This window comes from Brienomyrus brachyistius, unplaced genomic scaffold (assembly GCF_023856365.1).
Source record: "Brienomyrus brachyistius isolate T26 unplaced genomic scaffold, BBRACH_0.4 scaffold50, whole genome shotgun sequence".
In the NCBI taxonomy this organism is placed as follows: domain Eukaryota; kingdom Metazoa; phylum Chordata; class Actinopteri; order Osteoglossiformes; family Mormyridae; genus Brienomyrus; species Brienomyrus brachyistius.
The window spans coordinates 336,503-350,333 of NW_026042325.1; the positions used below are offsets into that span (position 1 = coordinate 336,503).

Sequence of the window (13,831 nt, forward strand, 5' to 3'; positions counted from 1 at the left end):
GATCTTTAATTTTTTTTATTTCAAATTTCACACTTTCACTTGTAGGTTGAAATTAAATCCAATTCCTTCTGACCACTATAAACACCCCCAAACATCACATGCACGTACAACTCCCACACTATAGAAATCATGTCATTTAACAAAGGGAAATTAAAAGTGTATAAAAAAACTGCAGTTCCTGGGGAGGAACGGACTGCAGTCCAGGCTTAGATCTGAAATGCTCAAAGCAAAGATAGCAGAGCTAACATGAAGCGGCGGGATCTGGAGAGTGTGAGCTCACTCATACGGCACTTGCCCGGTTAATCGTCCCCTTACTGGGGAGGGGCCATAAAAGATGCAATTACATTGTAAACCCAGGAACTGACAAAGATGCTAAAAATGATGAAAAAAATCTCCTAATTGATTTAATATTTCCTGACACCCGAAAGTCCGGGTGACATGAACTGAGAGGCTCCCTGCTAAGTGCCGGTACGAGATCACTACATACGTATGCCCGTGGGATATTAACCATCAAGGTGGGTAAGTGTGCACGAGAGGGGTACAAGTGTATGCATGTCTGCCTGTTCACAGGGCGTCCAGCAGGCTGTCAATGCGGGTGACCAGCTCCTGCCTCTTGCCGGCCAGGGTCTTCTCACTCTCGATGTACGCCTCCTTCTTCACTTTACCGGCCACCAGACGTTCTGCCTCCTGACAGGAGCGGCAGACCAGCTCCTTCACCTGGCCATCCAGTTTCTGCACCTCACCCACCTGAGGGGACGGAATTAGTGTGACTCTGCACCTCATGCATGTTCTGAGTTTGCAGAGGTAAATTTAGGTAATCAGCAGATGCTCAAATGACGACAGGTGTGAACTGCTGTACATGTTGGGGTCGCGCTGCGACTTATGGCCTGGACTTCTTGTAACGTCCTCCAGATCACCAGTACCTTAACCGCATAGAAGGCTACTGTAAAACAATGCATGGAAGCCACTAATCCACACACAAAAAAGGTAAACAGCCCAAATTCTAAGCCCACCTTTTCTGCCAGGTCAGAGCCCTCAGCCTTGAGGCGTCCCTGTAAAGCTCCAACATCAGTGGTCAAGGAGCGGTGTTCTGCCTCCATGGCTTTGCGGGCGCTATTCAGCGCGCCCGTGTCACGTGACTGCTTGTAACGGTTCACAGCCTCGTCCAGGTGACGGTACAGGCCCAGCCGCTTGTTGACTAGCGTGAGCACCTGCTCCGTGATGGAGGCCACCTTCATGCGAACCTCAGCAGCAGGATCCTGGACGCAGATGACATGCGGCTCATTAGACGAGGCAACAGCAGCAGAACCAGACAAGCGATGCTGCAGCTCACAAGCTTTACCTTGGTGATGGAGAAGTCTAGTCGAACATAAATGATGACGGTGAAGAACATGATGTAGAAAGCCCCAACTACCAGAAGAGGTTCCTGCAGCATCAGGATCTTATTGAAGGTGTAGTGAATCTAAAGGCGCAGGACAGACAGAGACCATCAAGTTTCCAAATAAACTACAGCTACTCATACATGAAACATCTGCATGGTTTTGTTCAGTAACCCTTAGGTGCCATAAGTAAAAGTCCTTTTTGTAATAAAAAAATGGACATAAATAAAAATGGCTACAGGCTGCTCTACACATAGAGAGAAAATGAAAAGTTACAATATAACCAGCTACACTGTTTACTTGATGCAGCCACTGCACGTCAGTGATATAGAATGGTAAAAATGGTAAATGCACTGCATTTATGTAGCGCTTTTCTACTCCTACGAGTACTCAAATCGCTTTTATGCCTCACATTCACACACTCATTCACACACCGGTGGTGGAGGCTGCCATGCAAGGTGCCAACCTGCTCACTGGGAGCAATTTGGGGTTCAGTGTCTTGCTCAAGGACACTTTGATGGGGTCAGGAGGAACCAAGGCTCGAACCTGCAACCCGCCAGCTGCCAAATGAGAGCACTACCTCCTGCGCCACCATCTTCCCATATATAGAACATATTTAGGTACAGTAATTCTGGCAAAACTGTCAGACAGAAGCCCTCACCTTCTCTTTTACTTACCACCACGTCCTGGATGTGCTGCTCAACCAGGTTTTTCTTGGTGGCCACCAGCACGGGGCGGCCAAAGGTGTCCAGGTAAGTGTAATGCAGCTGGTCGGGCAGGCGGTCAATGGGGTAAGGGGTGTCTAAGTGAATGTTCCTGAGGGAAGGGGGGGGGTATCAGCACAGGGAGACAAACAGAGGAACGGACACATGGAGAAGAGCGACGCATACTGACCTCGCCCCCTCAGGAAGGATGATCTTAACTGTGAGGTGGTCGATAACCTGGTCATCGTAAACGTGGTCCACCAGGCGCATCTTCAGAGCGTACTGATCACCTGCGATTGGCAGCAAGCAGAAAACTGCGATTAAGCAAGGATCAAATCATGCAGTGGTGAGGAACAGGGGTACAAAACCAGAAGCTTCACATATGCAGGGTAAATACAGCTCAAGTAAAATCACACAACTTTATATATATAAAATATAAATGGACAGAAGCACGGCATGCGACTTAAGACCAACTGAATTTTGGCTTCTCACCCAGTGTGTAGAGATACTCGTAGCTGGGCAAGTTGTAGCCGATGATGTAATGGGTCTTCCAGCCACCAAAAAGTGGGAAGCGAGGCCGCACCTCCACCTCCACAGAATCTTCCAGAACCAAGAGGTGGGAGGTGGAGATGTTGCCTATCTCATCCCGGTAGTACACGTCCTGAGCAGAAGCAGGGAGGATGGTCTGGGAAAACACAGAATCAGCCGGAATCAGTGACAGAACAGTGGAAACGGGTCACGAAACCAAACGGACTCCACACAAGACCATTACGCTTTAATGCAAAAATACCTTGAAGGATTTAACAGAAGAGATGCCACTGTCAGATTGCCGCTGATAGTCATAGCGTGAGAAAGGTCCCTTTAGGAAGGCCCCCGTATGCCGCAAGTCAATGGTCTCTTCCACTGCAATATTACCCCAATGAGACACCTCGATGGTACGGGTGATGCTACTGATGGTAAGGAAAGGGGAGTTGTTCTCATAGTGGATTTTCATGGCGTCCTTAACAGTGGTGGGCGTTTGGGGTGAGATCAAACAAACAAAAAAAAAACATAAGTACACTATATTCAATTATTGAAAATATTTTGCTTAAAAATGAACAGTAACCATTTTTGAAACCCATGCTTTAAATAAAAGCCCCCCCAAAAGATCCTTCAACTCTACCGCAGCCGTCTTTATGCTCATAAAGGACACATTTAATTTAACACCAGTTACTTTCACACAACATTATCTTGCAGAGCAACCATGCCCTGTAATATATTCTCCCCATATTATACCCGAGAGGCTGAGGCAGTGCACTGACCTACAGAAAACCCTGGGACCTTAAGCATTACAAGCCACTGGAAGGTTACCTGGCTGTAAGGAGGAACATCGTGGAAGGGGCCGTACTCAATATTCTCATCACTCTTGGTGGGGTTTCCCAGCTTGGTGTAGCTTTCCACATTTTTGGAGGCGAGCCGAACACGTGTGGTTTGGGTAGTGGTGGGGTAGGGGGAGTACAGGTAATGGTTGGCCTGGAAGACCACCAGCTGCCGCTCAGCCTGGGTGATGTGCAACGGAAATGGCCGGAGCACATGGCTCAGCACTGTTTCTACCTGTAGCTGCAGCTTACTGCCCCCTGCCAGTGGAGATGGCAACTGCACCTCAAAAAATACTCCACTGAAAATAAATAAGACCAAAACTAGATTCAAACAACATAACATGACACAGAATTACATTTATTTACAGCAGTTTAGCATATGGTTTTTTTTCCAGTGTGGAGTACAACTGAGAAAGCAGGTCAGGCCGTTCCTGAAGAAATTGGAGTTTAGGGCCTTGCTCAAGAGCCCAACAGTGACGTTACTTGACCAACTTTGGAATACAACCAAGACTTTCTGATCACAGCACACAAATCACAGGCACTTAACCCACAGAAACCAACAAAAACTCAACAGGTGTGACATTTATGAATGATAAAATATTAAATAATCAGCTAATCAGCTAAGCTAATCGTTTTCCAGGAACAAGTCCAGACTTCAAGCGATATAGTCTCATTGGGACAGGTGAAAGGTATTTAAGCCAAATCCTCTAGGTAAAATAACCAGAGGAATCAACAAGCTTTTGAAAAAACATGAGCTAAGTAAATGTTAAATAACTTCATTCATCATACGTTCAACCACTACACATGGATAGTGACTGACATTTGACCTCTTACCTCTGGCCTTTGACTCTGACCTCCTTAAGCTCCAAAGGTCTGTCCTTTTCTTCTTCGTCGTTCACCTGAGTTAAAGATCACAGATGACACGTGCATTTTAAATACAAGACCATCCGCAACGCTGCTATTAGCCTCAATGAAGCACGTGCTTGAAACGCTAATTCTCATGCAGGATAATGCACATAAAACAGAAAGTACACGCCCGAAAGAAGGTCTTTTGAGCTTTTTTTATATCAGGCACACATTTTGGGTCTTTGCATTATATCAAACGGCTGCGTGAAAAACTATGGACCAGACCCTTCGAGCGACGTTACAGCGCGGCCTCAGCGCTTACGTGTCACACCTCCTCCACGGAAGTGCAAGAGCTGCACCGCTACGCTTCCGTACGGTGCCTAATCCTGTACAAATACTAGTAAAAGTTACATTTACTAAAAACCCAGTGGTTGGTGTGGCTATCCGCTGGCTAACAACTGCAGTTAGCTTTCGGCCGCGCACATTGCGGACCGGGTCCGACTGACGGGCCCAGCGGTTTTAGGGTACTCACAGACACTCCGACGTAGGCGAGATGAGGGGCCAGATCGGCCTCAAGTGCCACTATAAAGCTGTGCGCTGCGGAGCTTCCCTGGTTGGACAGTAGCACTTCGGTGCTGATTTTAGCTAGGTGTGTGCTCAGGTCCACTGTACGCTTCACCTCGTCGTTTACAAGAGAGACTTCAGCTCTCACTGTGCAGCAGAACAGCGACAAAAAGCACAGAAGACGCAACAAAGCCTTAAGCCAGCCCCACATTCTGATGCTGCAAACAAAGCTTGACGTTTTCAAAAAAATTAGCTGCAGTAGCGATCGCGATCCGTTAATATTTAATTATTTATAAATGAGTTTTAGAGAAGACTGCACGTATTGAGTAGAATTGTGCCGGACGCAGCCGGAGCGATGACGCTTCATTCATTCCTGCTGACGCAGAGGGGCGCAAACCAGCGAGAGGTGTCGTAAATTCGCCAGAAGCACCCCGCAGTTGCAAATTCGCTAGCCTCAAGGCTTCAAGTTTTTAGTTTAAATATTGCGATTTGTAGTGATTAACAGTACATTTCCTAGGAGCCGAAAATCACTAGAGGTGATTTAAGAAGCCGTTCATTCTGCGAGGCTTCCAATGCTCACTAGAGTCACCTGCTGGTCAAAAGAGATTAGAGCGTGACACTTTCCGGCACATTTTACGACTGTACCTGACGAAAATGATCCAGTTACCGTTGCTTATCATGACATTGGGTTAATTTGAAGAAATGTATGTTTTTTAAATTCTTCTGATCCCATTGATTTGAACTAATACAAGTATGGCTACAACAAACGCAAAATACGCCAGAACATGTTTCAGTTCAAAGTGAACCAAAGTATACTAAAATACCATCTCGTTGCATAGCAGCAGTTTCGTGGTGGAAAAAAGTGATGGAAATATAAATTAATATATAAGATATGGGATATTCATGTAATAATGTCGTTCAAACAATATAAATAGACCACCGGAGTGAGCTCTAATGTTAAACACAGAGTGCAAGCACTATAATACAAAAAAGCATATATGTCCAGGTCCTGTAAGGGACTTTCCAATGTCAATACAGACAATGAAAGGTAAGCAGGTATATTTTATGATGAGTCTTAACTTTATATAACTGGTAAGGGTCCAGGTTTAACAGATGGTCTACAGCCATTTATTACATGAATACTTGAATAATTTAACACTGTTGACTCATCCATTGAAATTGGCTTTTCTTTCTAAAGTCACTTATAATTTTATTGAGATGTGGTTTGTGTTTTTTTTTTTTGGGACTTGTTCTTATTTTAAGGTTTTTGATTAAGGATTTTTAACCTAATCCTTCCATCACTGTCATGTACTGAACGTAATAAAATAAGCAGGGGAACGGTGTTATTTGCAACAGTGGGGAATGTTGTGGGGAAAACACAGGATGTGAGGAAAGTAAAGAAGCGAGGAGTTAAAACGTGTCTACGTGTGATTGATTTAATTCAGACAGATTAAATTCGAACATAAAATATAACAATCACCATAACCACTTAATCGCAATTGGGGTCACAGGGTGGACCAGAGCCCAGAAACAAGGGGCACAGGCAGGAACCAACCCTGCCATTAAATGTTGCCTTCCATTTGGACTACTTGGGTATTGATTTCCTTCTGGGAACAATAAAGTTAATCTTAGTGGTAATCTTATTTAAATTTTTATCCCGTCATACGCCCATACATGACACCGCGGCATTTTAGCCAGCTGCTGTAACTACTTTCAATAGCTAATATTCAGGGTACCCTACAAGATGAACCGCTTCATAGAAAGACAGGCAACCCTGTTCTAGGCGCCTTTCCAGACTGGCTCAACACCCCACCAGTTCCAGTCCCCAACAGGCCTGACCCCACTGGCTCTCTGGCGGTTTTGACTTTTTTAACAGCTATATATTTTTGATTTCACATAGAAATGGTCGTTGTGATTATACACTGGCATTAAATGATATATTATTTGATACTAAAATGGATCATCATACTACAGCACAGCTGCATTAATTACATATAATTACAATTTACATTTAAGCTTATTACTTGGTCACATAATAAATTGTAACCATATGAGCAAATATCTTCTTTTTGGAGCTGGATCTATGCCATACTATGACATTTAATCCTCAGCAGAATTTTTTTATTGCCCAAATAAGCAAGAACCCCAATTGCGAAGACAAGCTATAAGCATTCCATGTGTCACAGCACTTACTTGAAACTTTACTGAAAGAAATACAGTTGTGGTCAGAATGTTTAAATACATTCATCAGGGGCATGAATGTCATATTAATGTTGGGCTTTTATTTATTTATTTGAACTGTTCTTTTTCCAGGGTGGAATGATTACACAATGTACATCGTCAATGATTTTGTAGCTATCAACAAGCTTTTGGCACAGAACGTACGCGCCTACACCGAACGTACGAGAGCCGCTAGAAAGAACGAGGGAGTCTCACCTCCGACTCGAAGGAGTGAACGAGCTGGTGAACAAGACGCAGACTACTAAACGAGAGAGCCGTATCTCAGTTGTGACTGAAATACATCATCTACTGGTGTAGTATATAGCCTAAATGGGCAGTGACTTCCCATAGGCTGCAATTAGATTTTAGAGATGCAATATTTTCAAAATTTCAAATGATTTTTACCAGTTTTTTTAGCGTTTGTACTACTTAGCTGACTATATGATGAGCTGTTAAGTTTGCGTTTTTAACAAACATGAGTAGCTAAGGTACAATGTTGAGAGACTTATAATTCAATAACAAATATTTTTCTTACATGACTCATTGGTGGTATTTAGTCTACTCCTTAGCACCATTTAGCCTAAATTTAGGCTGTCTTTAACATATCAGAACACACGTGATTCAGATCTATTTTATGCAAATCTCGCGATCCACTCTGGCCTGCCCTGTCCAATCCCTGTGAGGGACAGCAGATGGCGCTGCTGGTCCGCCCGCACCCTCCTTCCCAGCCTGGCCTGTAATAGAGTACGATCTCTGCGTGTCCCTACTTAACAACTCGTTAGTCGTGCATAAAAATGCCTCCCTGTCCTATGTTGCAAATTATTCAGCGTGTTTAGTGCGTTTCCGGCTCATGTGGCACATATCCATGCTGGCTGTTCGCAGACTCGTTTTGTTTATGAACGATTCCTTCTTTTTGAACGTACCCTTTCACGCCGTTAACGACCGCAAGTCAGAGCCAGTATTAATACCATTTTGTTAAATTTAGGGGCCACTCCCCAAACGAATATAATCCAAGGGAAGTGTCGGAAGTGAAATAATTAGTATTTTTTTCTGAGTGAATCTTTCAAATGACCGAATTCGAAAGAGAAGAACTATGATTTCCACCTCTATTCATAAATATAGTGGTGTTACATTTTTAGTCCTTAGACAAATGGTTCATTCAGTTGGTTCTGGAAAAACGAATAAGGTAATAAGGCAAACACAAGCTAATAATAAACTATTACCAGTGCATGGTGGTCTGGGTGTTTCCAGACCCAGCAGCTATTATTTCGTAATGAACATGTCACCGTTTTACTAAAAAATGTATTGTGGTAGATTGCGTTGCTTAAACAGATTATATAAATGAGCGATCTGAGCAGAAACGTCGGGATTTTATTTTAGTGTTTCAAAATGTTTCGTAACCATCCGAAGTCGTTAGCGACGTTAATTAACGTTAAATATCTAATGCCAAGTTACTACTCCTATGTGTAGGTATTACTGTGAGAACTACCGCTGGTCGGGGTAAATCCAGGTAAAATTGTAATACTTAATGGTATCTTTCTACCGAGAGACATAGGTTGTATTTAACAATGGGAGTAAATAGCAGGAATAATCACTGTCTCGGTGAGTTACTGGAAAAGAGCCCGTTCGAGAGCCATGTGTCTCCACATTTTCACCGCCAGATGGAAGAAGAGCTTTAGCTTTCTCATGACGTTCAAGAGGAGAAGATCCAGTAGAACGCGCCTGAAGAAGCTCCCCGTCTGGGCTCGCATATCTTCCCAAGGGTGGAGTTGTGTGCAAAAAGACAGTGTAAGAGACCGTAGCGTGATTTTGGTATAATTAATGACGGCGTGACGACAAAGGTAAATTCAAAGATGACAGTGAATTTCGTTTACTTTGCGTCCAGATAATATTCAAAATAACCAACTCAACCCTTGAAATATAAATGACAACTCCTTTGTAATTTACGACTCGCTGATTTTTGCTGAAATAATAAGGTCGGATATGTATATGAATATAAAATATATTATTGAACTTTGGTACGTAGCAGTCCGTGATGTTGTGCACGTCGAGTTAGGGCCTAGTTCTTTATCTGAATGCGGAGGCATTCCTCTTTTCACATCCAATTTCCCGTGAGGCGCGGCGCATTGAGGCATTGAAGGCTGGGCTTCATTAAGCCTTTTTTTGGGCGTTGCACACCTGGCAAGGTTCGAGTAAAGGCAACTGTCATGTAACCCCAGCCTTTAAATAGCATTTGACGTGTTATTAACCCCTGCAGGTATCTAAAACGGTGTATCGATCAAACAGCTGAAATGTACAAGTCATCCCAATGTGCATCTTGGCAATGCTGTATGTTATAACAGTGATACCTGCGCTTCTTTTTAAGGCACGTGATAAAATAAATGACATGGGGTGACAAGACTCTGTATTAACAAAGAGGCCTGCCAGAGGTGAACCCACCCCCCTCAAAAAAAAAGCCCTGCCATGCCAGTAGATCAGTAACATAGACAACAGGGCAGTGAGTAAGTATTGTTGTCAAGTCGATGATTTCCCATCAGCGCACCTCCTTAAAATGGTGTCTGCCTCTGCCAGGAAACATGCAATAAGTAAGTCTGAAGGCTGCTGTTGTATGAGAAGCCAGAGTGCTTTTGCTGATGCGTTGTCTCATCTTTGAATGGTAATAGCTTTGAGTAAAGGGTCCCTTTCGGTGAAGGGTCCGGCTGCATTGCCAGCATCTGGAACTAATCCAGCTGTTTAGGATAAGGCAGGACGGGGGAAGGGATAGCTGGGCTTGGGCCGGTTGCCGCTTTGGCCTGGGGGTGTATGTGTCCCTGGCTTCAGCATGGCCATGATTGCTACCAGCTGTCGGCCCTAACTCGCCCTGTGTCAGGGCCCTCTGCTGATGTCAGCCATGAGTATTAAGGGTGGGCAGGACAAAGGAAGGGCAGGAGCAGTGATGGTGTGTGTGGTGGGAGTGTTATTACGTACGGTACTGCCCTGTGATACAGGGAATGAACCTTTCATTCCCACCCTCTCTTGATCATAAGTGTGTTTTATATTTATGGTAAGTAAAACCTGGTGTACAACCCTGGGGTGCCTGACTTTGAATTCCTTCTGCTACATTTTGCTGGATGTTTACATTTCAGGTCATGGAAAATTATCATTCTGTTCTAAATGCGTGCTAAGTGTCATCACTGGACCAGAAACACTCCTTGTGGTTTAACCTTCCCTGTAAACATTTACTATTGTTAGAATTTTGCAGAAATGAGCTTTTAAGGGAAGGTGAATACATGGCTAATGTGTGTAATATAATATCGGTAAAGAAAACTGCTTGTTTTCTGTCTTGCAGAAGCCATCTGAAACTATATTTTAACCACACAGCACAATTTAAACACAAATCTGATAGTTTACGTAAGCAGATGCAAGTTTCATTGTATAAGCTGCAGTCTCCCCACATCCCTGTACTAATTAAGCAATCTTGGAAGCTGTAACAGCATAGTACAGAAAGCTTGCATTGCTTAGTTAGCTTCGGTTAACTACTCAAAACCACGTTCCTTTTACCAGTTTACCTTTGTCACTTATGCTTCCTCCTATTTTTGATAGCAAAATACCTGGTAAATTATGATGTTGTAATAAGTTACTTGTAGATTATGGAGCCAAAATTGCAATTCTGTTAAATCAGAGTTTCCAGTCCGTGCTGTGGTAGTCTCCAGACAGAAAACAGCAACACCGGCTGAAACCGAGTTTGTCATCATTCGTGCTCACTTTGGGGTCAAGGCGTTTGAAGTGGAGCAGGGGGACAGGACTGACTGGTTTGAGGTGTGTGAGTTTTCACAGTGTTGTTACATTTCAGACTGGTTTGCACATGCACTTTCAAAGAGCAGTTCTCCTCATTCTCCAGTCAACTAAACAAGATTGGCAAATACACAACACAAAATTTTTACAATGTTCCCTATAAACTGTGCTTTTTCACCTGCTGTGCACTAGAAATATTCTACATGCCTGTATCTATTTTTTTAATGCAGTTTGGCAACCAAGATTTTAATGCCAATTCTCCGTGTACCAATGTAGGATGGGAGGCATAGGAGATTGTACAGCTGCTCTTATGCCTTTGGGAAGTCCTGCTCAGTGTAGATGAAGAGGGAACCCTCAGTGTCCAGGAGGAAACTAATTGTGTTTATATAAGCTAAATTGTATAATTAAACTGTATTTTATCCTATTATCAAACACTTCTCATCCAATTGTATTATTCTATGCTGCAGAGGGGGGGGGAATAATCATTTAATTAAAAAAAATATGCTTCCTTGATTTGAAAATAAATACATAGTTATGTGACTATATAGGCAATAATTAAAATTCTCAGAGTAGTTGTCCCGGCCATTTTGCCATTGTTATCAGACGCTCAGGTAATTAGTTGTTAGTTACTGTTAGAGGCATCGAGGAGTGGCTAACATACTTCCATATTATCATAACATACTTGCCATTCCAGCAAGGCTACAGCTGATTGGACAGCAAGTTAATGACCCAAAACACACCTCAAAATTGTGCTAAAACTATATGGAGAAGTGTACAGCTCAAATTAATGGCCTGGCCTACCTAGTCTTCAGACCTCAGTCTTGTAGAAGTTGTAAGGGACAAGCTGGACAGGACAGAAGAGTAAAACAACCCATAAGCCCCTACATCTGTGGGAATCGCTGCAGGAGAGCTGAGCCGACATCAGATGATTTCCTGCTGTAACGTGTTAGTCAAATGCCTCATCTTCCTGAAGTTCTTATCAAGGCAAATAGAGGCAATTTCAGGAATCCAAAATTTAGAGACGGCTTTCAGGTTTCTTAAGCATTGCTTTGATATTCTTTTTGTTAATTTTTAAAACTAATTTTCAAGTATTTAAAATAAATATATGAAATATATTTAAATAAAGAGAAAAACCTACAAAGAGTACTCAAATTTTTGACTAGTTACTATAAATTGAAACATACACTCCGGATGTTTTTATGAAGACTTTTCTTTCAGAAAAATGTAGCTGTTTTGTTTTTTCTTCTGAGAAACAAATTTGAACATATATAAGTAATAATTGTATTAGGCTCAGTCAGGAAAGCTGAGTCAGACTCTCAGCCTTTTTCTGTCCTGTTGGCTGTTTACAGGATCGCACTTGAGTGACTGATAGCATTAGATCTACAAACTGAAAAATGAAATTAATCCCTCAAAGAAAGACTCGATTTAATTTGGTGTGTTTGTTGGTTTCATTTCGTTTGTATTTTTTCCAGCTTTTGGTCATATTTAAGGCCTTATATTGAATTTATAATAGATACTTTGAAGGTAAAATAGGTACATGGACAATTGTAATTTTTAAAAATGATTACTCACCATTCAAACTGTAAAAATCTGTTTATCATTGTGTGCCATCCATCTTTAACCCAATTCTGATACTTAAACCTAAACCAGGATAAACTTTAACTTTTTTTTTTTAAATGTAGTAATGAGTAATAATTCTGTTACACAGGCTTCTGTGTATGGTTTAGAGACTGAGAGTGTTTTTAAACACTACATTTTTCTAATTGATAATAAGAAACTACTAATTGTGTAATAATTAATTGAGTAAATAATTATTGATTTAAATTCTAGTCAATGTGAATTAAAAAGACGACTAAAATAAAATAAAAAATGTAGAAAAACACAAACGACAAATGAAAACTACCAAGTATTTGAAGTAATATAGACAATTCCTCTATAAACAGTTGGAATTACGCTTTGTGTATATATGACAGAAAATTACATGCTGCTGGTGTTGTGCTTTTACAGCCTACAGCTGTCACTGCATGATAATGTGCAGCTCCAACATTAAATAAGTCTGCTGTAATTGAGCATATCGTGTTTGTTCTGGAGCCTGGGTCTTCCTGCAGGCCTTTCTTGGAGTCTGTGGGTCACAGAGTCTGTGATATGAGCTTGATTAGTCCCCCTTGGGGGGGACCTGAGTCTTTTGTGCATCTGGCTGCACAACAGTTGCTGCTCATTGTGTGCTGTGCTGTGCAGTCGATGTGCAGAATGCGGCACCTCGGGATGAGAACTGCATGACTGCTTGATTGGCAGTGCCGCTTTGAACTTAAGCACAGGGAAGTGCCCTGTGATTTTCACAGTGCCAGGCTGCAGGGCATTTCTTTTTCCCTGCGGGCGGCATGCTCATGGTGCCTCCCCTGGCTGCGTGTTGTGCAGCCTAAAAGGCGGAACCGCGAGCACAGAAGCTGATCCGTCATTTCTTTGTGCAACAAAAATCAGGCCGATCATTAAAAAAAGAAACTAGGTTTGTACATTTAAAAAGTCTCCTTGACCAACTCTTGGATCATTTTACAGGCATCAGAGAGCCAATGCGATGACAGATGTGTAATGAGATCCCAGCTCCTCCTTCACGGAATCTGGCAAATTAACTTAAGAACTAAGAAGGTTCTTCTAATAACCTTCCTCTCCACGGGCCTCTCTCAGCGCTCCAGTAATCCTCTGCCGTCTTCCCAAGGTGACATCTGGGTTAGAACAACATTTGTGACTAAGGGAATTCTGCTCTATTTCAGGTGCCCTTTGTCCATCGCTGGAGGACAAATCTCACTCTGCTGTTGGCTCAGCCAAGGCATATATCTTTATTAGCATTTCAATTAGCCGCCTACAGCCCACAGAGCCTAATGAAGCAAGTGATGAATCTGGTCACCTGAAACAGAACCAGATCTGTGGCCCACTCTGTGAAAATCAATTACTGCTTTAATAACTCATCTGTAGTTAATTCAGAGAC

At 42.6% G+C, this 13,831-nt stretch overlaps 1 protein-coding gene across 1 annotated transcript; it reads right to left on the reverse strand.

Annotated features, from left to right (window-relative positions):
• Positions 1-5,257, reverse strand: rpn1 (ribophorin I). Its single transcript, XM_049000327.1, has 10 exons — positions 4,820-5,257; positions 4,276-4,340; positions 3,434-3,740; positions 2,874-3,083; positions 2,576-2,768; positions 2,274-2,373; positions 2,057-2,195; positions 1,343-1,462; positions 1,014-1,259; positions 1-747 (listed from the first exon to the last, which is right to left on the reverse strand). The coding sequence occupies exons 1-10, from the start codon at positions 5,060-5,062 to the stop codon at positions 565-567; spliced, it is 1,806 nt and encodes a 601-aa protein (XP_048856284.1). The 5' UTR covers positions 5,063-5,257; the 3' UTR covers positions 1-564.
• Positions 5,258-13,831: the final 8,574 nt, after the last annotated feature.